Below are 25,268 nucleotides of genomic sequence, written 5' to 3'. Positions count from 1 at the left end.
CTAAGTGCTAGTTTTCTTTATATATATATATATATATATATATATATATATATATATATATATATATAGCGAAGTATACGCTTCGTTAAAGGAAATATATTTATTCGACTCGACGTTTCGATCGGAAGACCGATCTTCTTCAGGAGTCAAGAAGATCGGCCTTCCGATAGAAACGTCGAGTAGAAAAAATATGTTTCCTTTAACGAAGCGTATACATCGCTATATATATATATATATATATATATATATATATATATATATATATATATATATATATATATATATAGCGCTGTATACGCTTCGTTAAAGGCGAAATGCGCCTCTCTCCAATCAGTTCTTTGTGAATACGCCAAAACGTACGATGCATTCACGGACGCTCTGGAATGAATGCGCAACCCGAAGCTGCTCATGGACCCTCCTGATTAAGGTAAAGAAAAGTATATAACAGCTGTACCTTACCAGTCACCTATGGGGTAGTAACGCGGAGGCTAACGAAGAGGGTTCGGCTTAAGTTAAGGACACCGCAGCGAGTTATGGTAAGAAAAATGGTAAGAGTAACGTTAAGAGACAGGAAGTGCGCAGAGTGGATCAGATATCAAACACGGGTTAATGGCATTCTAGTCTAAATCAAAAGGAAGAAATGTGCTTGGGCAGGGCATGTAATTCGAAGCCAAGATAACCGATGGTCCTTAATGGTAACAGAGCGGATTCCAAGAGAAGGCAAGCGTAGCAGGAGGCGGCAGAAAGGTAGGTGGGCGGATGAGATTAAGAAGTTTCCGGAGGTGGGGTGGCCACAGCTGGCACAGGACAGGTTTAATTGGAGGGATATGGGAGAGGCCTTTGTTCTGCAGAGGGCGTGTTGAGGCTGATAATGGTTATAGTGGTGATGAGTGATGTGACAAGCGACAAGTTAGTTGAGAGGACTTCTCCACCTGGAGCGGAAGTTTAGAGCAGATGTAAGAGCTACAAGCAGGGACGCCACAGAGCAGCGTTCGTACTCGTCCCTGACCATGCCTGCTTTCCCTTCCAATATGCAACATAACAGAGCCGAACAGTCAGCGCTCTGCGGCACGTAAATTGGGCACTGATTGTAGTTATTTCCCAAGCTGCGATGATCGATCGGTTTAAATGAAAATAGATATTATCGCACACAAACGTGCGTGGAGTTTTCAGCGTACAAGTATTCTAAGTAAGCGTTGCATAGGTTTGCAGCTTTACTTGAAAAGAATGATCCGCCCCCAGAATATTGAGGACTGAAGAATGGAACTCTATGGAAAGAGAGAACGCCCGAAATTCGTGCTCGATGCTGCGTGTGCACAAACAGCGCGGGTGGAGAGTAAGAGACTCTGTCTGCCCTCCTGTAGGCGCAATAATCTGAATGCGTGCCCACCTTGTCAACTGGTTTTCCAACTTTAGGTAAGGATGTAGACCGCATGAGCACGTTTTACTTTAATGGGTTGGGATTATACTGGAAGGCGGCCCCTTAATACAGCGCGGCCAAAACGAACGAGCGAGAGTTTGAAATTATTATTTCTGTGGCATTCAAAGTTGCAGGTATTACCGAGCTGGCCACGCAAATAGCTCGTGCCGTCATAATCCTGTTCGCCGTGCAGTGGCGCTGGTCATCGATCATCCAGAGGAACCAAGGCACCACTGAATTCCCCCACACATGTACATACTCAACCTCTTGACAACCTGCAGAGAAAGTGCCGCGTAAGCGGGCCACAAATCGAAAAGGATGCGGTCGAAGGGAGCGCCAAAAAAATGGTTGCTTCGCGTTTGAGCCTCGCACAGAACACGGGCTATGCTGCGACACAACGCCGTCCTTCAGCAGGACTGCGACGAAGCGGTCGCAGCGCTCAACAGCTGTGCAGGCTTTCTTCGTCGCCGTTCGGCTGAGGCAGCACGTTGTTCTGGAACTCGCCGAGCACGTTGCCGGCCGGCTTGTACATGGCCACCACGATGATCTTCCCCGACCGGGTGCGGGCCTTGCCTACGCCGAAGGTGGAGCTGCTGCGCCACACCATCTGGCTGAAGTGGCCTGCGAGAAATCAATGAGCTAAGCCTAAGAATTATTTGTGGAAAGAGGGGCGCTCCGAGCAGCCTCCAAAGTTGGTTGCTGATTGTAAACCGGCTTCCGGCGCACCGTTTCTTGTGCTTCACCGTGGGATTATTTGAAGAAAACATGCATTCTGCCACATATCTACTCGACCAAATGTGCGTCAGAAGACACTATGGCATGTTTCTGTTGGCATAGGGAATAAATAAAGGTCGTCAGGGAAAATACAGTCGGATTGCACTGTTTTTTTGTGCACATTCATGACACCAAGCTTTAAGAAATATACTAGATTAAAGGGACACTGAGGAGAAAAAAGAAGTTGGCTTGTATCGATAGAATACCCGCTCCTAACACAAAAACACCACTATTTCTGCAAGAACTATTTAGCAAGACCTACAATGCAATTATCGCCGCCACAGGGCAATCTCGCAAGTACAAGCGTGATGACGGCATTGGACAAGAGAACCACGAATCTCTGAGGCCAGTACGTGGTGGCAGAAAGCCGGGCGAGCTGTCGCTCGCGAAGAAAAGACAAAGGAAGAAAAAGTGGCTGATGAGAAATGCTCCCCAAGACTCGTGTGCGGCTATCAGAATCTATGAGCAGTCCTAGAATACGGCACGCCTGGTTTCTGGCGCTGGTTTCGCACCCCAAGCCGCCGTGTTTTGAACGCATGAGCCTCTGTGAAAGCTACGCCACCACTCATTCTACCTTGGCCAGTCTGCCTGATGTGCATCTCGACAAAAAGCTCGCCTTCCGGAAGTGTGAATAGCTAGCCATCGTCTAGTTTTCACCCGAGCAAGCTGAGGAAACCAGATGGGTACTGCGGCACCTGATGGCGTCACCCGCGCAACCGCCCGATGTTCGGGACTTCGGCTGGCTGCGCGGCTGGCGGGCCCTGCGCACAGGAGACCGCAATGCGATGCGGGGCGTGGCGCCCTCTGCCTGGTGCCTGCAGTGCGGTCTTGCTGAAATACTGCAGCATGCGATTTTCGAGTGTGAGGAGTCCTACATTTTTAAGCTTCACGTGTCACGCATGTTTACAACGCACCTACACGTGCGGACTTGTTCGCGCGACCTGTTTGTGAATACGAGTATACAGTTGTGTGTTGGCGCGTTTGTTTGTTGCAGCAGCGCGGTGTGGCAGCGCTCCAGGCCCGTCCTCAAAGGTTAATGTTTGCATTGTTGCAGCGCCTGCGCGCACGCCTGTTTGAGCAGGTGCACATGTACACAGTGTCACTTAGCGAAGCCGAGTTGCTGCGCAAATGGTCGACATAATTCATCGTCCTGCGTTACGGTCGAGCGTCGGTCTTGTTGTTCTCATAATCAAATGTTACCTGCTGCGGCATGACTACGTGAAACTCGTGCCGTGCTGCTGATTATGAGCACTGTGTGAGACGGCTCTAGCGGGTGTTTGTGCATTCTTGGCGCTCAACGCGAAACACATCAGCGCGCTGTCTCGTACGCTCAATTTTCGGGTACACTGCCAAGTTCTCAATGTGTTCCTTGACACACTTTGTTTCTTATATGACCTCATGATTCTCAAGCCACCTTGTCTGTTCGTTTATATCAGCTTCTCTTTAATCCACCGCAGTCGCTTTTGCGCAAGTGTAGCAGTGCACGCTCTAGGCATGGCAGTTATCTGCAAAAGCGTTTAGGAGGTCATCACGCAACAGCTGGCGCATACTGAGCGTTACTTTTGCGCCTGCCGTACCCTCCTCCTCCACTTCCTACCTTACCCTTCCGCCTTTCTGCCTTTCACTCCCCCTCCTCCACCTTTTCATTCTCGCACTCTCTTCGTTATCGCTCTGCTTTCATCTTTGACCGTGCTCTTCGCTTTGCTGTACAGCTCCGCCGGTTGCGTCGAAGCTGCGATATACCAGATTTTTTTCTTCTTTCTTCTAGGCGTTTGCTGTGTATGCAGAATTACTCACTTAATGGACACTGTCAACTAGGCGAAAGTGAGCGAAAGATGTAATAGAAGAAGTTATGATGATGATGGCGGTTAATTTTTATGGCGCAAAGGCATCTGCGGCCAAATCGCGCGTGGCACAAAATATTTTCGCCTAATCAAGGAGGGGTCCAAGACCCATTTCTCAAGCATTACACCCTAAATAAGCGCAGCACCAGGCCAAGCCTCTACCCATTCTGTCACCGCTGGGTGCCGGCGGCACTGGTATTTGAACCCAGCACCTTCTGCAGGCGAGGTGGAGAACACGTGGAGAACGAAGTGAAAGTTTCGCTGCTGCTCCTGCCAAGAGAGTTCTGGCAAACGATCACTGAATTATGCGCGTCAGGCACGACTTTTTCTGTGAAGGGTTATAATGGGAAGGGCGACAGTGAAGGGTTACACCGAAATAATCTACATTCCCCATTGGTATGAGCAGTTTTGCTGTAAACGTGCGTTACTTTTCTTTGCGCCCTAAGCCTGCATGCACACTGGGGACATTTTTTTGCGAAAAACGAACATAAAGGCAGCTCAACTGAATGAGCAATGGGATTAGGAGCCTTCGAAAAGTAAATGAATAAAATTGCGCAAAATCAAATTAATACACACGGACGCAAGTTGCACAAAACGTACGTGGGATCAATTTCGCGCAAGGCCGCCGCGGTGGCTCAGTTGCTATGGTGCTCGGCTGCTGACCCAAAAGACGCGGGTTTGATCCCGGCCGCGGCGGCTAGAATTTCTTTGGAGGAGAAATTCTAGAGGCCCGTGTACTGTGCGATGTCAGCGCACGTTAAAGAACCCCAGGTGGTCGAAATTTCCGGAGCCCTCCACTACGGCGTCTCTCATAGCCTTAGTCGCTTTGGGACGTTAAACCCCACAAAACCAAAACCAAACCAATTTCGCGCAAGCAAACGCAGAAAAAACAATATAGATGCTCGATTATAATACCCTAATTTTGAAAATATTCGCTTGGGTATGTTAGACATACTTTAATAACATTTTGCTATACAGTGCCTGTTAAACAAAGAATAATTAAGGGGAAATGCCTAATGAGTGGTTTAATAGAAAGTAGGTGTATACAAGTTTACACCATGCTGGCCCTACTGAAAAAACTCTGCGTGAGTTTGCACGAGAACAGTGATTTTTGTACGATCACGTTCATTTTGCACACGAATGCGCAGAAATTGTGCGTTACCTGTACGCATTCTGTGCGTCCTGTGTGTACATATGCGCGTACTGTGAGCTGATAGACGTTCACGCACACTCTTTGCGTGTAAGAAATCGTGGACTCTCGTGGAGAACTCTCTGTACGTGGACATCTGCGTGCTGAGAGGGGGCTTGCCGAAGCTGTGCGTGCTTATGTGCATACTGAGCAAGCTCAGTGAGGCTGCGTGTGGCCATGTGTGCGTTTGCTTGCTTAGTAGCAACTTGTCGAGACTGTAAAGGCCCATTTAGGGTGAAAGCAAACAAAGTTCGAGCATTCAGTTAATGATTAGTTCTCAATAATGAGCAATAAGCTCACGTTTTGCTGTTTTATAATTTTCGTCTTGGCGTAAGTACCCATTAATCATTTTCAACTTCAGCAAACAAATAACCAAAAATTATCTTTTAGTGCAAAATGGTTCCCTTCGATACTGCAGGGACCTGTACATGACAACATGCACACTGAGCAAGAACTTGTCAACATTGCAAGTTCATTGTAAAATAATGTAAAAAACAAGCTGCTAATGACTCTTACAGCATCCTTCAGTTCTTCCTTTAACCAATTCTGAAAGTTACAGATATCTTATAGATGCATGATTAAAGCCATCCAGAGCACTTATGTTGTTGCCCGTCATGCAGACAGCCATATTTCGAAATCAGAAGCAACATAACCATTTGTTGCTTGCACTCGAAAGGAGTCAATCAATGAAATAACTCTGAAAGGGCAACAGTGTTTGTTAGGTGCAACAAACAAGCTTGGGGATATAATCAGGTTCAATCAAACATGACGTGCAGAAAGCGAATTGTGAGCTGTGACAGGAATGTTACGAGGCAATTTCCAAAACCATTTCCAAAGCAATTTCCAACGTCATTAGCATAAATTTACATACACGTAAAAAGGCCATGTAAGCCTACACGAAAAGACAGTTTTGAATTCACAGTTGGTGTCAAAAGTTCAGAAATTAGTGCCCTCTCTCAATTTCAGTGACGAATCACAGATCGATTAATTAATTCCCAGTATGGCTCCAGAACAAATCCAATGAATCTCAAATGTGCGAAGTATATATACCACACATGTTGCCTGATTAGCACCAGCATTGCATGATGCATGACGAAGTATCACACTCTTCATTCTTCTTCAATCTGTTTTGAAATTTGCACTACCACAAAGACCATCTGGATGGACTATGATTCCATCATATTGCTGAGAGTCACATTCGGAGACCAAGAGCAACACAACAGTGTGCTGCACATGAGTGGATATAATGCACTGGGACAACTGTGCACAGTAAGGAACGCTTGTAAGGCGTCAGGTATTTGCTTGGGGAATGTAATCAAGTTCAGTCATGTTTCATGTGTAGAAAGGAAGATAAAAGTTGTAGCAGAACTATGAAATCCAACATCCAATACTGAACTTCCCCAGGTGATCTACACACACATAAAAAGCACGAAAGGATAAGCTCAGCGGTACTGTTAAGTTTGATGCCCTTTGAGGTTTGACTTGCGCGTCTGTATGCAACCATCAGATACCATCTTGAAGTTACCAGAATGCCCAAAACAACTTTGTTGAACTGTTCTACTCTAAACTGAAATACTTTTCCTTAAAACATTTTTTTTGCGACATGCTGTGTAGCTAATTATAAAATAAAGAAAAGAAGCTGATAAAATTTTCTCATCTCAAACGTACTGATAAGTACACAAATCTGAGTGCTTTCAAGAGAGGTGAGGCACCCGATATTCAGTGTCCAGAAGCATACATAATGCTGCAGAATCCTATAGCAAGAAAATTTCTTTTAGTTGACAGATGGCTATAAGGCGCATATCCTAACCTGCAATTACATGAAGCTGCACGTGCTTCATAGGCTGTAACTCCGCCAATAACTGCTACATATTTCCCACCTCTAGCACGAGTGCGGAATCAATATACAGCATGGAAATAGCAGTTTTGTTGCTTTAGCTTCTTTACTATGCTGTTTAGGCAAGAGACGAGTTGAAATATTTGCATGGGCAGTTCTCGATTGAAGTAACGTAAAAAACATCCGCACTCCTTTCTGCTGAAGCGACTGGTGGACCACTTTTGCATGTCGCATCTCGTATGACTTGCTAAGGGTCCAGACTGACACACGCACTTCGTCAAACCTTCACACAAAACACTCTTCGCTTTTGCTATAAGCTCCGGCCACAGGCAGTAAGTGTCCCGTCACCGTTCACATCGCAAAAGAAGGCAGCGCTCGCAGGCGGTCAGTTTGAGCTGACAGCGACAGGCGTTGCAGGCACACCGCCGACTAAGTTTCCAAGGAAGCCACACTGTAGAAGGGCGCCGTCTTGTAATCGAAACACACCACAGAAACAATGGCCACTGTCGCTGCTTATGAGCCAGGCATTTTTTCAACGAAGTTAGCAGTGCAATAGGCCGAAAGGTTCGACTCATCAAACGACGGCACCGCACTGCTGACCTCATTATCGTTGTCGACCAGACATCCATAGCACATATGCCCCGACGGATCGCTTAATTGGGAGCTGCTACTACTCTTGGATGAGAGCGCGCCCACCGGCAGCACACACCGGTAATCCTTCTTCTTTTGCGATTCCAGCACAGTAACAGCGGCACGCAAGACCGCCCAGCAGCAGCACGAGAAAACAAGCGAAGCTCACGGCGGTGATCTCAGAAACCATGCAGCATGTCGCAACGTTGGCATGTCGGATAGGCTTTGGATTTGACGCGCTAGACCATGCCCACTCACGCACGCACGCACGCACGCACGAATGTACCGACACGCATATTAATGCGTCCATGCGTCACAAATTTCTCAAGTTTTTAATGCTAATATGTGCATAAGAACTTAATTATTTTTGCAACGAAAGTTTCATTTGGTTTTAGTCCTTTGCTATCGCACTGCCCAAAAGCATAGAGCCCGAAAGAGACGACCTGGAGGATTGCCTGGAGGCGATGCCTTTCTAAACGGGCCGAAGGAAGCCGGAACTGGCCGAAGCGCTAGCCAACGAACGCAGCGTCTGGGGAGGGACAGCATGGCGGTCAGCGTTACTACGTTTTTCGTGGTCCTTTGTGGTGCCGAGGGCATGAACCATCGCTGGCATGAGCATTTGTCACTCTTCCGATATGTGATGTGCCGACAGCAGTGAAATTAGCTGGTGCGATGTACGAAAACGTGGTAAGGTGCTGAGTAAACCTGTGTTTATAGCGTGCGTCAGCGGGCTCGACGGATAGCGCGTCGTCCTTTGCGCGCCTTCACTGGAAACGCTATGCTGACGGTGGGGCTCATTTCCTCCATGGCGGAGCAGCTGGTGGGAGACCACTACCCGGGTGACATCTCGCATCTTGGGGGTAAGTTAATTTTCTTCGAACCTGTTCATTATTTCAAAGCCTTTGCGCACAACTGGCCACGTCAACACAGCTAGTACAGAGACGCGAAGACGCAGTGCCTATCGCGGCAGCACGCAGCGCTGAAAGGTTGTTTGCTGGCGGCACACGGGCATGAATGCGCGTGTAGTGTCAGTGGTCATACGGTCATGGTCAGTATGCCATGCAAATATGCACAGCTGATCCGATCGTGGGGTGCACGATATCGGCGCCGTACTGCCGCCATACTGCCATTCATCTCTCGCCGAGAATGGAATATGTGCCCACCAATAGATCTTCGGCCCGGGCTTTACATTCTCGCCGCATGTTACGCTGTAATTGAAGTAACAGCGCTCGAGCAGTTTAACTACGTAGACTGCGGTTCAGCTGTATGCGTTAGGATTGAGCTTCCTCCTCTTTCACTTGTATTTCACTTGTACTTTTATAAATTGTGTATTTAAGGTACGAAGCTCCATATGATCCAGCTGCGTTCGTACTTATAGCCGAGCCAGTGTAGTCGAGCCTTGAATAGCAGAACGGTGAGATAAAAACAAATTGCTCTGAAGTTTTTCGCCTCTATTTTGGCATTCGCTTTTTCATACTTTGGCTCGGAGCTGAAATGATACAAACAACTGCAAAATGCACACAGGTGCCCTAGCTCCATTTGCCCTAAATCCCGAAGTTGCAGTGAAATTTAAGGGTAATTGAGCCTTTAATATGTACGAAGAATAAACTTGATTGTTTCATGATTATAACCAATGGCGCAAATAAATCTGACTTTGACTTAAATATGCTGAGGTACCTCTCCAATACCTTATTTGATGTTAAAGGAAAAAGTGTGGTTTTTCTGCAATTGGCACTATTAATTCATCATACCTGTGAGGATGTGAAATCAGTGCTAATCATGCCAGATTTCAAATTGAGGGACGCATGCAGAATTTGAAGCAAACCAGCCTTCTACTGAAAATATCGTTCTGCTGTGGGTCTGTTCTTTTGAATGGTGGCATGTATTGTAGAAACGATGCTGGATATCGATATGCAAGTGATGTCTCGTCTGAGGCTAGCTTGTGAATGACTGCCGTGGTTATGAATTTCTTGTTGCCTGGCCCACTTCGAAATGTGGTTAAACAGTCGTGTTCCATTCTGCGACCGGCTCCTTTTTGTGCCTTGCACTTTGCCTTACATGCTTGATTCTAGTCCATTTTTTGCACTGTGCTGCTGTTAAATGTGTCTTTTTACCTTGCAGCAATCTCCACATAGCTTTACCAGCAATGCCTCTTCCAAGCTGTCCAGTATAGCTGTGCCAGCCTTTCACTTGGTGCTAGGATGCCCAGCAAGCAAGCAGGCTTTTGAGGTAAACACTGAAGACATCTTCCGACACAAGTAGCTTTTATTTTCCTAGTCCACTGCTACTTGTGTGACCCCTCGTTATGTTGATTTTGGCAAGTTAGGTTGCCTATTAAGGGCTCTCTTTTGTTTTTCACCTGCTGCTGTGGCCTACTGCATTGCTGTTCGGCTACTGAGCCCAAAGACGCGGGATTGAATTGTGGTGGCTTCGTTTCGACAAGGCGAAATGCATATTTGCTCGTGTGTTATGCAATGTCAGTGCATGTTAAAGAATCTTTGGTGGTCGAAATTTATGCACAGCCCTCCTCTATGAATGGAGCTATTGTTCAACTTTGAGGCATTAAAGGGACACTGATGGCAAGCTGAAGTTGACCTGTGATGATAAAGTTCTGCATCCTAACCACAAAGACGACACTTTTTCTGAAAGTGGAGCTTTATAAGCCAGAGAAAGCAAAACATACAATTTTCATCAGCACCGGCTGATTTCGGAAGCAAATTGCGATGCGCTGACTCCGTTTTTTTTTGGCACAGATTCCAGAGGCTAGGCTGAACTGCCATTCACCTCAGAACGGTTATCATGGAGTCCTTTGTGTAGACTTCATGAGTTCAAATCGAGTGGCGGGAAAATTTTTAAATGTAATTTTTGCGCCAATCATTGTGTTGATGGCCTTTGCGCTGCTGTTAAAAACCGGGATAGCAGTATGGTATCCCATAAAACTAGGTTCAGGACTTGCAGGAAGTGGTTTATCACATTCCGCTAGCTTGTGCAAGAAACTACTTCAGGGATATGTGCAGGTGTCTTTAATGTGTTCCTGAGTGAGCACTAACTCGTTAGGGGGAAGGCAGCTTCTAATCTGGCACTACAGTGCCAATGTCGTGAGTGTAAATCATAAGATGACCCATCAGTGTGTACGTCTGATTTCTGTGACACTTCAGTGGTGTATAGAAGTGGTAAACAAATCTGTAAGGTATTTGATGCATATCTCCAAGGCAACGGCTGTATGAGTAGCGAAGCCATTAGTCAATCTTCAACGGAAAGAATTTTCTCTTTTAGATGACGTGCTTGTATATCAGTGACAGTTATTTGTTGTCCTGCCTTTCGCTGGTGTGGGTCATGTGTGGCGCATCTTCATGCGAGCCTTCTTTTCCTTTACAAAAAATTCAATTGATAGTCGAACCTGTTTTCTTCTCTTTTCCTGTGTTGCATCTTTTGGCTGGTTTTAAATCTGTAACTGAGCTCAGACCGTGATAATTACAGCCGGTAAACAGGGCTACTGAATGTGAGCTTGGCATACATGCGTACTGTATGTGTGAAAGTGCAGTTTACAATATTCAGAAATGCTTGATAGCCTTACAAGAATCTAAAATTTTGTTGGAATTCCTATTTGTTCTCTGTTCAAGTGTCGAGAGTTTTTCCGCTTCATCGTGTGATTAGAGCCACTTTGGTACTTAAGCTGAAATCTTTTCTTTAGCCTGCATGTTTCTCACTTTTGGGGCAGAAACGTGGAGGCTAATGAAGAGAGTTCAGCTTAAAAGAGCATAGACACCTAATCTTGGTGGCATGTTTTCTTCTCTATAATGATGCGGAAGACACTACTATGCATGAATCACCATCTGGTATTCACGTGAGACCGCTAAATAATTTATAATCAACTTTTTCTGCCATCCTGTTTCGGTGAACAATTTGACTATGGCTATGACATCAAAGAGAGGTTATAGGTCACGTGAGGCGTGGAAAAACTGCACTTATAATCGCTGCTTCATCATTTTAATTCGCTACAGCGTACGCCAGCATTCCTTAAGAGCCAGAAGTACCAATTGTATTGCAGTTTTTCATGCCTCACATGACCAATAACCTCGCTTTGACGTCACAGCCATCATTCAGCTGTCGAAACCGAAACAAATACAGCAGGAGAAAGAAATTTGATTATAAATTATTTAGCGGTCATAGGAGGATGCCGTGTGGTAATCCGTGTATAATACTTTATGCCTTATTACAAAGAAAAAAACACGTGCCAAACGATAAGGACAGCAAAGTGAGCTATGGAAAGAAAAATGAAAAGTCTAACATTAAGAGACCAAAAGGGGGCGGGGCGGAGTGGGTGAGGGAACAAACGCGGGTTAATGACATGCTACTTGAAATTAAAAGGAAGAAATGGGCCTGGGCGGGGCTTGTAATGGGAAGGCAACATAACCGCTGGTCCTTAAGGGTAATGGAGTGGATTCCAAAAGAATGCAAGCACAGCAGGGGGCGGCAGAAAGTTAGATGGGCGGATGAGATTAAGAAGTTCGCGGGGATATGGTGGCCACACCTAGCAAAGGACAGGGTTAATGTGGAGACATGGGTGAGTCCTTTGCCCTGCAGTGGGCCTAGTCAGGCTGATGATGATGGTATGTGTCGCACCTGCTGCTTCGTGCTATCAGCTGGCCCATGCTTGGCCGACCAGACTAGCCAAATTTGTGATGTGGGTTTTCTATTGCACCTGCATTTGTGTACACAGAGGACTTGAATGGTAGCAGGCGATGCTGTGCATGTGTTCACGCCACAGCACACATGACCCACACTGAAAGCTTCTCTGCCTTTAGTAAGACAGCTGCATCAGTCTGGGGCATAACGTATCTTCGAACAACGTAGCGCGAAACACAAGACACAGGTAATCACAAAATGAACAAGGGAGGGGAAAACCTCAGTTTGCTAGAGCCAACGTTTCGACAAGGGGACTTGTCTTCGTCTGGGCAAAGCGTTCATCATCGGCAGGGATTATATAGGGCCTTCGCTCCGAGGAGGAAGGCCCCGGGGGTGGGGAAGGAAAGTGGTGTGGGAGGGGATGCGTGTCAGGAAGGGGAGGGAGGTGAATCATCATTCGCTAGGCTGCAATAGTGCAACAACCTATATCCGGGGGGTATGCAATGAACAAAAGGCTTTGAAGGGGCTGCGACGGGGGGGGGGGGGAGGCGCTGGGTGAACCTGCAAAACTCAGATAAAAGGATTAGTCAGCGTGGTACAGGGAAATGATAACAAGGGGGAAAAAAAAAGGGGGGGGGGGGCTGGCACTGGAAGGAGAAAGGAAGGGGGGCATTTCCAAGGAAGGACTAGGCAGGGGGGGGGGGGGGGAAATGGCTCGTGTTCAGAGAAAGCCAAAAAGTGGGGGCAGAGGGGGTAACAGGAGTGTCATGGTTTCCGAGAACTGGTAGCAGGGGATTAGGAGAAAAAGAAAAAAAAAGTGAACAAAGGAAGAGGGTGACAAGGCCGGAAATGGGGTGGAAGATATGACTTGGGAAGGGTGCAAGGAGCGACAATATACTTATGTGAGGTTCTAGGAAATAGTCTGACCACGTGCAAGACATTTGTTAATTTAAAATTATGCTGACCCTGGAATGTACAGGGTCCTTCAAAATATGTGCGAACACGGCGAAGCGTGCCCGCGCTCCGCGGAGCGTCAGCGCATCCGGCGCGGTCGCGCATCGAAACAATGTGCCGCATGCGCACAGCAGACTGGAGGCGGTGCTTCGTGTCGTCTGCTACAGCACGGCGCGCTTCCGTGCTGTAGCAGACGACACGAAGCACCGCCTCCAGTCTGCTGTGCGCATGCGCCACATTGTTTCGATGCGCGACCGCGCCGGATGCGCTGACGCTCCGCGGAGCGCGGGCACGCTTCGCCGTGTTCGCACATATTTTGAAGGACCCTGTACCTGAGAGATTCCAGGTTTCCTCTGGACATGTTGATCCCTGTTGGTTGCAGTGTTTTAAATTTGTGGATTAGGAATGCTTCTCTGTATTTTCTGTCCCTAGTCGATTTGAAGCCTGACTGAAGAATGAACAATTTGAGTTCGTCGAATTTGTGATGGCGTTGATTAAAATGGGTCGACACTGCCTTCTGTTCATTCCGTGTTGTGTCAGCCCGGTGCCCGTTTAATCTGGCACTCATTGTTTTTCCGGTTTCTCCGATATATTGTTTCTGGCAGTAGGAGCACTGGAGCATGTAGATAATATTGGACGATGTGCAGTCAAAACTGGTCTTTATATCGAAACTGAAATCGCTTGCCGTACTTTTAACCGTAGTGTCCCTTTGTAAATGTTTGCATGTCTTGCATCTGGGTCGAGAGCATGAAGTTACTGTCGGTGGTGGTTTCTTACCGAGCCTAGCATGCACCAGGATGTCCCTCAGGTTTGTGTTGCGTCTGTATGTTACCCTTGGTGCGTCGGGAAATATTTTCTTGAGACGGTTGTTACCAGTTAAAATGGGGTGGTATTTCCGCAGGATATTGTTTATGTTTGGAAGCGCGTTTGAGTATTTCGTTATAAGTGCAGGAGGTCGTTGACTGTTAGCTTTTGTTCGTTTTTTAAGAACTACATCTCGTTTCAAAGTGGTTGCTCGTTGGAACGCATTATTAAGGGTTGTCTGTGGATGGTTTCTGGTGATTAGTGTGTTTTTTAGCGAGTGGAGGTGTTTCAGGTAGTCATCGTCGTCGCTACATATTCTTCTTAGTCTCAGGTAAGGTGAGGTGAAGACAGGACACGAGCGAGGACACGAGTATGAGTAAATTGCTCTGGAATTTTAATCTGGTATCAGGTAGCATAGCGCAAAAGAAGGCTAGCGCGGCTGCCTAATATTCTCTTGGGTAGCTGTGTTGGATTTTCAGTGCCTGTTAGTGTAATCCGTGAAAGTTCACTGTAACCCATTCGTTTCGATGTAAATTAGGAAGTCCTTAGAGCCCTGTACTTTTTAATGATAATAACAAGGTAATGCAGTAATTCAATTGTACCTGTTCTCTTTCAACACAGTAAAGTGCTGCTGGGTCGAGATCACAGTTTTACTTTGTAGGTGTGCTCAGGCTGTCATCATCATCAGCAGCAGCAGCAGCCTGACTACACCCACTGCAGGGCAAAGGACTCTCCCATGTCTAACCCTGTCCTTTGCCACTTGCGGCCACTGTATCCCCACAAACTTATTAATCTCATCCACCCACCATTTTTTCCTGTGTGTGTGTCTTTTCGCCATTCTGAAATTCTATCATACAAATGGATTGATGCATGTAGTGTCAGGTGCGTAATGTGATACCACCAGCTCACCCCAAGCTGTGCTCAGATTTGCCTCATTGCTGCTGGAGCAATAAGGCAGGCTTGAGGCTGAGTGGTGCAAAAACATGATTTTTCAAGAATGTCTTTGTGGAAATTGCAATTAATCATGTGAATTTGCTTTCATTTTAGGAGCTGCACACAAGCTGTGCGCCTTTCCATGCTGATCATGCTGGCCAGGTACGCTTATGGTTACATTACTAGGTTGTTTTCATAATGGCAGTTGTGGATTTCTGTGTGGTTTTAAAACATAAATTGTATAAGTATTTGGCCTGCCACAAACGTATAGTGGTGCATTCAAGGCCAGTGTTACAAAGGGATGTTTTGATTGCTGCAAGAACTTGAAGGCCCCTGTGTGGTCACTGTGGAAGGCCCCCTCCCTACTTATAAATTGCTATTTGGGTTACTCAGTCAATTGGCAGAGGAATAGTGTATAGAGATAAGGGATGGAAGAATGCTTCCAACTAAAGAAAAAAATCCAGCAAGCAGTCATAGAAGCAGAAGTACAAAAATGGCAAGGCTTTCTCTAATTTACATAGAATCTTTTTCACTTAGACTTCTTATTGCATACAACGGCTGATGCTTGGCTTACACACATATTTTCTTTAGGTATGCAGTAGGTCTCACATTCTTGTATGATATGGTCACGGTGCCAAAAAATGATGGTGGTGTTAGAAAACTCGGGATATAGAGGAATTTTATTGCTGACGTTATGGAGAACTATGGTATTTAAGGCAGACAGCTGGGCTAGTTGGTGTTTAGATTGAGAGGTCATAGTAGTAGCGCTTAAAAAACAAGGACGACAGGGTAGAGAAAGACAGCACAGGCGCTAGACATCAACTGTGCTGTCTTTCTCTACCCTGTCGTCCTTGTTTTTTAAGCGCTACTACTATGTCCTCTCAATCAGAACTATGGTAGCTGTGCAGTCGTTATAAATATCTTCCAATATTTTCACATAACACTCTTCTACACCCTGATTCCACAATGCCTGCATGACAGCTGTGGTTCCACCGAGTCAATTGCTGTCTGGTAGTCAATGAAGGCTATATATAGGGGCTGGTTGTATTCTGCCCATTTCTCTATCACCTGATTGATTGCATGAATGTGGTCTCTTGTTGAGTATCCTTTACGAAAGCCTGCCTGATCATTTGGTTGATTGAATTCGAAGGTTGTCCTGACTCTATTAGTGATTACCTTAGTAAATACCTTGTAGACAATGGATAGTAAGCTGATCGGTCTGTAAATCTTCAAGTCCTTGACATCTTCTTTCTTATGAATTAAAATAATGTTCGCATTCTTCCAAGCTCCTGATATGCTCGTGGTCACGAGGCAAGCGTGTACAGGGTGGCTAGTTTCTCTAGCACAATCTCTCCTCCGTCCTTCAACAAATCTGCTGTTATCTGATCCTCACCAGCTGCTTTACCCCTTTGCATTGCTCCTGAGGCTTTCTTTACTTCCTCCCTCGTTACTGGCGGGATGTCCCACTGCTATGCTCTACTGCCTCTCTCCGTAACGTTCTGGTTACATTCACTACTGTAGAGATTTGTGCAGAACTCTTCGGCTACTTTAACTATCTTATCCATATTGCTTATGACATTGCCCTCTTTGTCTTTTAGCGCATACATCTGGTTTTTACCTGTGATTAGTTTTCTCTTCACTGATTTTAGGCTACCTCCATGCTTTTGAGCATGCTAGGTTTTCTGCATGTTAAACTTTCTTATGTTGGCTACGTTGCACTTATAAATAACTTCGATAGCTCTCCTAGTTCTATTCTATCTCTGAAGTTAGACGTCCTCATGCTTTGGCGTTTCTTCATTAGACCTTTCGTCTCCTGAGATACCTTGCAGGTATCCTCTCGAATGATCTGACCACCTACTTCTGCAGCACGCTCCAATGAATTTAAATATGTATTTAAAGATAACAGTTGAGGTGGGAGATTGAGCTTTGAGATTTGCACTTCAACTCTGGAGTTTTGCCTCTGCTACACAGAGTACTTGATCGCCGTAGAGATATTTCATCATCTCGCACCAAGCTGCTGTGGCGCCACTGTCACAGTTGATAATTTTGCTGGGAAGCTGTTGTAGCGCTCACACAGTTTTGAAAAGGTGGTATTCATTGTTTTTGTGCTATTGGCAACAGTGATAATATGCTTGCTGCAGTGTTTTGTGGCTAGCCTTTTTTTTTAGTCAAATAAGTTGTAAATTTCATGTTGAGTATTCTTTCAGCGATTAAATTGCTTTGATTTTATTGCTTAGTGTATAGTTGCGAGTGCTCCATGTCTGAGTGCAAATTTCTACCACTGAAAAGCCTTCAAAATCTTAATAGATGTCCACACTGTTCTAGGGACTCAGTGGCTATTGGAAATGCCCATTTAGCTGTATTCAAGTGCCACTAAGTTAATAGCCATTTGAAAGCCTTCAAAATGTCTGTGTGACACGGTTATTAGATTTTGTGCAGGTTTGATGGTGAGCAGTCTGCGTGCTTGAGTCGGGTTTTCCAGTGTCTGTATTTCAAACCTGAAACTTTTCGAAATCATCGTTAGTTCATTAATGGAAGAAGTACTTGTGCCCTTTTCTGGAATTTCCAGAAAACAGATTAACTGAATTTTTTTGCATATACTCCTACCTTTTTGCAGGTGCTGCATAGTGAGAACCTGTATCAAGACGCCAACCTGCTGGACTTGGAGAAACTGAAGAAATTGTTTAGCCACTGTGTGGCACCCATCATGAGGGATGTGGCATTAATAAAGCCAGTTAAGGTGACCTTATCTATGTCCTTTTGCAAGCATGCTACACACATGAGAGCCATCCCACGAAGCACCGTTTCTGCAAAGCTTGTTATCTCACAACATGCATGCTTAATGAGGCAGTGACAGACAGATAAGGAGGCCTTAATGCAGTACATTAGCGTACCGTGTTGAGCAGTGATGTAGGAGCCTTGCAGCCATGCAAGGTATTATCGGCATCATGATGGTAACTCCATTAGACACTGTCTAGTGCTCTGTGAGCCAGACTCGCCTCTTGAACATTCTGGGACTCGCCCTTGGCTCTCGGACATTCTGGAAGCCTCACCCGGCTTGCGCATATTACGCGAGGATGTCTCCTGCTGTACGAGCCTTACGCGGCTTGCGCACTTATGTGAGAGATGTCTCGCGTTTGCGAGCTTGCTCAGCTTGCGCAAATTATGTGAAATATGTCTCGCGTTCTGCGACCTCGTTCAATCGTCGCATTTTGCGTGGCAATAAACACGCAAAGATAGGCACGCAGAATTCACGCTCAATATTTTCAATAGGGGGGTGCTGGAAACACATAACAAATTCAACCGTGGAGCGGGCGTTAAGGCGGTAACCGTAGTCTACTCACTGATGCTAACGCAGGCAATGCCGGTGAATGCGACGTCACCGATACTTCCTTCATCAAGGACTTTTCTCAAACGCAAGTATTCAACACTGTGTTCTCGGCAACGACGACAGAAGGGTTAAACTTCCTGCATCTCCCAGCGGCCACGAATTAGACGCTAGCGCCAATTCCTCCTTCAGTTACGTTCGTAGCGGTTGGTGGCAGAATAGCGTCGTATTAATCTCCACGACAACGGATACCGAAACGCGGGCGCAGGGGGTATTTCCATGGCATCTCCTTAACGCGCGGACTGGTCCAAAATCGGGCCCGCTAGGGGAGGTGGGCGGATGTATCGTTGTCCGCCTGCACTGCGAGCGGCCACGCGCCGGTTTGTGTACACCATTTCGTTGCTGTTTGGACATGTTAAAAATGGTTGCGCTGTTCGTCAGCAATGGTAACCGCAGCGCTGGGCCAATGTACGGAGGAAAGCGAACATACTTTCCATGGTTTTAGTAGCACACATACCCTTCCCATTACTTTCGGTCCCAAAGAGATATTTCTCGAAATACATAGTTGACATTTTGAGTACATAATTTCGTGCATCATTCACGCAATGCATGTGCTATCATTCCGTGCAAACCGTTCACGCAGTGCAGAAGGTTGGTTTGGTTTATTGGGGTTTAACATCCCAAAGCAGCTAAGGCTATGAGGAACGCCGTAATGAAGGGCTCCGGAAATTTCGACCACCTGGGGTTCTTTAACGTGCACTGACATTGCACAGTACACGGGCCTCTAGAATTTCGCCTTCATCGAAATTCGGCCACCGCGGCCGGGATCGAACCCGCGTCTTTCGGGTCAGCAGCCGAGCGCCGTAGCCTCTGAGCCACCGCGGCGGGGCGCAGTGCAGAAGGATCATTTTGCACACAGTGGGCGCGCGCAATTTAATGCACGCATGATGTACCTCATAATAATAAATAATCGCAAAAATAGTATTTATGTAAACGCGTGAAAGCAAACCACTATCACGTAATGGCCTTCACTGTCCATGCTGATATATGCGACGCGTATAAAATTCACCAGCAGAACAGGACGCGTACACAAGAGAACGAATTCACACGGACGTCGCTGGAGCGTCATCCGTCGTCTCCAGCGTCATCCGCGTGAATTCGTTCTCTTGTGCACGCGTCCTGTTCTGCTGCTTTCTCTGCCCGTTACCGTGCACCGACTGGCCCAACGAGCTACGCTTCTCGAACAGAGTTCATTTAACGCACAGTTGTATTATCGGTTACAATGATGCGCCTACTCTTCTGCGACCAAACACGATGACTGCTTCGTGAACAAGGGCGACTAAATCATAGTTCATGATCCACGGCGCCGAATTGAGCGGTGGCTCCTGAGAAAGCCAGCGCAGGTAGCGGTTCCCGTTGTATCTGTGCGGGTCCTGCTGCACTCTTCGTAATTTCGAAGGCCACCAGCACAAAACCAAACACCAACGTAGCTGTCGCAGCACTGCCATCACTAACACATGAAGGAACACGACGCCAAAGTGTCTGTTATCAGCGCTGCAATGCAGGCGAGAGCGCCCGAGATAACGCGACTGACGGAGTTCGCGAAACACGCAACGAATGCGGGTCAGAAATTCAAAAGGGGTAAAGAGAGAAATAAAGAGATCTTTTCTCCTTTCGAAAACTTCTTGCGCTTAGATCTAGTTATTTATTACAGACGCTAGCGCCAATTCCTCCCGTTTTGTTCTTGGTGGGTCGCGGCGCAGTTGCTCCTACAGGGGAGGTTTTGTAGCGAAAGCTACATACTAGGCTAGCAGAAGCGCATTTCGCGGTGCCTGCCAAGGGCCCCTGCTGCGCATGCGCCGTTACCATGGCAACCAAGGCGGCGCTTGAATTGTCATCATAAGAAAGAAAAGAAGAAAGAAACTAGGCTCTAGGTGGAAATCGAACCCGAGCCAGCGGCCTGCAAGACGGGGACGCTGCCACTCTGCCACGACACTTTTTTTTCTTTATTGCCAGGTTTTCGACAAACAGCACAAAACAAAACATACAGCGAGACGTACAGACACATCCGCACAAGTAGCTTATACTCCGTGAGGCAGGTCTTGTCACGCTAAATTTCATTGAGCTCTGTCAAGGATTCCAGCCTTGGTAACAACTCGGGAACAAATTTTCCAAATTTCCAAAGCTCCAGAAAGCTATGCACGCTCTCCCTGAAGTACATCCGCGCAGGGCGTGCGTCGGGGTCACAGTGATACCCGGCCATGCGGCAGCGCCATATACCATGGGGGCCCATCGGCATAATTTGGTCAAAGGTGGCATCATCCTCATTATCTGTTGACGGGTAGCTGATGCCATGTGAAATCTACCACGACACTTCGACGTTTGAAGTTGAATAAAGGCGTGTCTAGTGAATGCATAGTTCTTAAAAACATACCTTCGAGATAAGTATTAAGGCCTACATGAGTAATTATGAGCGTGTCAATTACAGCTGTCACAATTAAGCGAGCACCAAATTTCCTCCGCGCTTGGAGTGTAGTAGAAGCGCCATCCTGCGGCACCCACTGAAAACCCCTCTCGCAATATACGGCGCTGGCCCAGCAGATGGCGCAGGTGGCGGAGTTCTAGAGTTCCAGTGACTTTAAAGGGACACTGAGGAGAGCACTATTAATATTTTTTTTTATAGTAAAATCCGAAAGTTCGGCATGTCATGGCTTTGTTGTCACTTGGCCGGCAGCGAAAGATGCATTTATTTCTAAGAAATTTGGATTCGAAGTTGAAAAAGTTTTTCCCGCCGCTCTGATTCAAACTTGGGATTCTCCTATGACGACACAGGACTAAGTGACGTGAAACATGACGTGCGCATGTCGTACCGCAGACTCTGTGATTTCTGGCGGCCAGCAGTGCGGCCTAGCAGTAGTCGAAAAGAAAGCTGCCGCCGGCCGCACGTTGAAGGTATCTATCGGCTATTGCGGCCGTCGCTACAGTCGCTTCGATTACGTTTGCACTGGCGTTTTGCCAGCGTTACGATGGACCTCGTTCTCGAAGTCGTCAACGAAGTTCTCGCAAATAGACACCTTTAGCATACCGTGTACCTTGTTACCGCTAGCGGAATACCGGGAGCCCGCCTACCGCCGGAAAACAGGCGCTGATTGGTCCCGATGCTTCAAGAGCGCGCGTAGCTGCCGGGCACGTGGCGCCATCTGGCGACGTCAAGGACATTTGCGCATGCATTGGCTGCGCCTCAGGAATTTGTGGCTTCTCGGGTCCTAGAGTTGATAGAACCATTGGTTCTAGCAACACTGCTTTGTCCTATGACGTCATCACGCTTGTGCTTGCGAGTTTGGCCTGTGGCGGCGATACCTGTATTTTGGTTCTTGCTCTTTTCTACGTTACAAGAGCTTTGTTGTCAGTATGAGTGGCGTTTTTGTAATCAGGAGCTGGTATTCTGTCGATGCAAGCCAACTTCAATTTCTCCTCAGTGTCCCTTTAACTGCGCAAACCGCGCACAGCTTCCGCATCGCGTGAAAATGAGGCGAGAAAGGCTATAAGCTGGGGGCCCGAGACGGCTGAAGAACGAGAGGAACGTCTCCCGAAGAGACGCCGCCAAGCTGCTGAACGAAAACGACGGTATGTCGCTAGCGAAATGTCAGCACACGAAGCTGCTTTCGCTACGTATATCCTGGCCTAGCTGAGCTCAGCCACTGCCAATTTTTTTTTCCAATTAGCAATAACGGAATTGTTCCCGCTTTCTTCCCGTTTACTACGACATCCTGCTACAGATTCACTGCGGAGGCATTCCGGCGACGGGGCGAGGAACCGGCGTTATGGGGGTAGCACTAATCTAGTCAGATGCTCATGCATGCTGCTCCTTTTTACTATCCACACTCATATAGGTGTTATGCATTGCCGGTTCCACACCAAACCTTATTGTCATGTTCTCTGGTTGAAATCTGAATTCTATTGTGCCAAGACAAGCCGGTGCGAAACGACTTTGCTATCTTTTGCACAATGTGGCTTTTTATTTGTTGTTAGTGATTTTGTGGGGGACACATCGAGTCAAACCCAGGGCCGTCTCACGAGGAACTGGGTGAACTACTCCATGTCCTGGCTACAGTGCTATGCAAACTGACCTGATTGAAGCGAATCAAGCATAGCTTACGGCTGACGTAACGGGCATAAAATTTCGTTTTCAGTCACTGAAAAACAAATCGAAATCACTTGACCCAATGCCGACAGCTCTAAATAATCTTGAAGACCAGAAACGGCGTGATCAAACAAAAGTGGAAAGTGTCAGTGAAAAAAATTAGCTGAGCTTTAGCTCTGGTTAAACCGGGCAAGTTGCGTAAGCAGCGTGGAGCCAGGTGGCGAGCGGCTGAAGGGGGTTCCTATGGCAACGGCGCTCCATCTGTTTGACCTCGGTGTGGCTAAGGGTCGACTGTGGCCACCGCCGGGAGCTACGCGACGGCTAGAAATCTGGCGCAGTATTGTTGTTTTTTATTTTTATTTTCCATATTTTACTTTGTTTTAATTTTATTTTTATTTGTGTTTCTTTTTTATTTTTATTTGTTATTTTTGTTCCTTTTCTTATTTTCTTATTTTTATTTGTTATTTTGTTCCTTTCCTGATTTTCTTATTTTTTTACTGTCATTTTTTTATTTCTTTTATTCCATTTATGAGACCCATGCATTCACTAGATGAGCCTTTATTCATGCTCAAACCCCGAGCCTTCGTGGCGGATTTGTATAGAAAGAATATATGTATATACGTGTGTGTGTGAGTGTGTGCGAGTGTGAGTGTGTGCGAGTGTAAGTGTGTGCGAGTGTGTGCGAGTGTGAGTGTGTGCGAGTGTGTACGAGTGTGAGTGTGTGCGAGTGTGTACGAGTGTGAGTGTGTGCGAGTGTGTGCGAGTGTGAGTGTGTGTGTGTGTGCGTGAGTGTGTGAGTGTGTGCGTGTGCGTGTGCGTGTGTGCGTGCGTGCGTGTGCGTGTGTGTGTGTGCGCGCGCGCGGGTGGTTGCGTGCATACGTGCGTGTGTGTGTGTGTGTGTGTACGCACACACAAAACACTATTTACATAGAACCTAGGCAGGCGCTACATAGCACAAACATGATAGTAAACATATTAGAATTAAAAGGCCGGTAATGATATACAGCGCATCAGGAGAGGAAACCAATCCGGTAAAAAGTCCAATTCTTTGTAAATGTCCCTTACCTGCAGGAAGTACCATGAAAGAAAAAAAAAGAGCCTTCGTGGCGGAGTGGTAGCGGCTCCGCCTCAAATGCCAAAGGCCCTGGTTCGATTCCTAGCTTCAACAGTTTTTTTTTTAAGTAGTAGCGGTCCTGCCGCCTGGTGGAGCGCGGCTGAAACGGTTGCTATGGCAACGGCGCTCCATCTGTTTGACCTCGCTGCGGCTGAAGGTCAACCGTGGCCACCGCCGGGAGCTACGCGACGGCTCGAAACCTGGCGTAGCATTGCTTACGCAATAAAAACTAATGGTTTAAAAAATAGGGGCAGACGCAATAACCTTGTTTTCTATGTCCTGACAGACTCGGCCACTGGTGAGACGGCGCTGAAATCGGAGGAGGAAATTGCAGGTGTGTGTGGCATAATCTCGGGCTCTCCACTGTAGACTCAGAACGGGTGCATCGAATGGGCATCTATCGGTCTCGCGAGAATCGCCCTAAGAATTTTCAGTTCGCTTCATTTAAGGCACATCAATCAGCCCTGACATAGATTGCTTACGACAGGTAGGTTTGGTGGAATGGCAAGGATGATAGCCGAGTGTTTCAGTCGAGTGCCGACACATGCCGAGTGTTTCAGCCGTTAATTATTATCTGCATTTGCTGCTGCTCATTGACGAACTCGTGATGTTGTATATCTGTTGTATGAGATTGACGTCACCTTTTCGATATCTGGCGTCCAGCGGCTGAGGAATAGCGGAAATGTGAACAAAGCATGCGGTCTCGATGATTTAGCTTTATCAATTATCAAAAAGTGCTCGCAGACGCTCTGTTCGTATTTTGCACGATTTTCTAGGAGTCCCTCAATGACGCTATTATACCTGCTAACTGGAAATTGGCACGCGTGACGCTGATACGCAAGAGCGGACCACGTAGTGTCGTGCAGAATTACAGATCGATCTCTAACAAGTATTGCTAGCAAAATAATGGAACATGTGCTTTGCTCCGCTATAACGTGTCACTTAAAAAACCGCAAACTTCTCAACCACCAACCGCATGCACCATACAGCTTGCTGAGTTCACACATGACTTACTGTAAGCATTAACAAGCACCTCCGCGTTGACTGTTTTTCCTAGATTTCAGCAAGGCGTTTGATGTTGTTGCACACGATTTCCTTATTTCTAAACTTCGCGAATACAAACTGAATAATAATGTCACAAAATGGATAGCGGAACACCATTCTGTCAAACTTCATTTATGTTACTTGCGGAGTGAGCCGCCGCACTGGCCCAGTGGTTATGGCGCTCGGCTGCTGACCCGGAATACGCGGGTTCGATCACGGCCGCGGCAGTCCAATTTCGATGGAGGCAAAATTCTAGAGCACCCTGTACTGTGCACGTTAAAGAACCCCAGGTGGTCGGCATGATCCGGAGCCCTGCACTACGGCGTCTCTCATAGCCTGAGTCGCTCTGGGACGTTAAACCCCATAAACCAAACCAAACCTCCGGAGTGCGCCGACGCTCAGTCCTGGTCCCCTTTTGTTTTTGCTTTATATAAATGCCATTACAGGTGGCATTACAACATGATTTCTGATGCTCGCTGTTGGCTGCGTTTTGTATACCATAATTAACAATGCCAGTTACTAAACAGGCAATCAAAATGATTCCGATAATGTGACAGCTTGGTGCATAGGTTGGGAGATGAAGTTGAATGTTCAAAAAATTGTAAACGTCGCCCTTTCAAGGAA

The 25,268-nt window shown here is 46.8% G+C and overlaps 2 protein-coding genes across 6 annotated transcripts in view; one reads left to right on the top strand and one right to left on the bottom strand.

Moving 5' to 3' along the window:
- LOC149356798 (Golgi-associated plant pathogenesis-related protein 1-like) overlaps positions 1-25,268 on the bottom strand; it is a 137,176-nt gene that overhangs the window by 7,003 nt on the left and 104,905 nt on the right. For 4 of the 5 annotated variants that reach the window (XM_089584328.1, XM_089584329.1, XM_089584327.1 and 1 more), the window contains one exon: positions 275-2,041. The exons of the other annotated variant lie outside the window; for it this stretch is intronic. In XM_089584328.1, the coding sequence (XP_089440454.1) occupies positions 1,860-2,041 (182 nt within the window). In that variant the 3' untranslated portion in view covers positions 275-1,859. Of the gene's footprint in view, positions 1-274; positions 2,042-25,268 lie in introns of those variants that run through there. 5 annotated transcript variants of the gene reach the window in all.
- Positions 8,962-23,969, top strand: LOC149356799 (uncharacterized). Its single transcript, XM_089575372.1, has 4 exons — positions 8,962-9,923; positions 15,129-15,176; positions 17,632-17,776; positions 23,887-23,969. Exons 1-4 carry the CDS (start codon positions 9,795-9,797, stop codon positions 23,967-23,969), a joined length of 405 nt encoding a protein of 134 aa, XP_089431498.1. The 5' UTR covers positions 8,962-9,794.

The sequence above is a fragment of the Amblyomma mixtum genome, chromosome 3 (assembly GCF_055824585.1).
Source record: "Amblyomma mixtum isolate Tamu chromosome 3, ASM5582458v1, whole genome shotgun sequence".
Lineage (NCBI taxonomy): Eukaryota > Metazoa > Arthropoda > Arachnida > Ixodida > Ixodidae > Amblyomma > Amblyomma mixtum.
The sequence above is the reverse complement of the archived record's forward strand: the minus strand, read 5'-3'. Positions and strand labels throughout refer to the sequence as shown.

Coding starts and splice junctions, on each gene's coding strand:
- LOC149356799 (XM_089575372.1), top strand. CDS start 9,795: ATGTGTCTTTTTACCTTGCAGCAATCTCCACATAGCTTTACCAGCAAT. Junction 9,924..15,128: donor CAAGCAAGCAGGCTTTTGAG/GTAAACACTGAA, acceptor CTTTCATTTTAG/GAGCTGCACACAAGCTGTGC. Junction 15,177..17,631: donor ATGCTGATCATGCTGGCCAG/GTACGCTTATGG, acceptor ACCTTTTTGCAG/GTGCTGCATAGTGAGAACCT.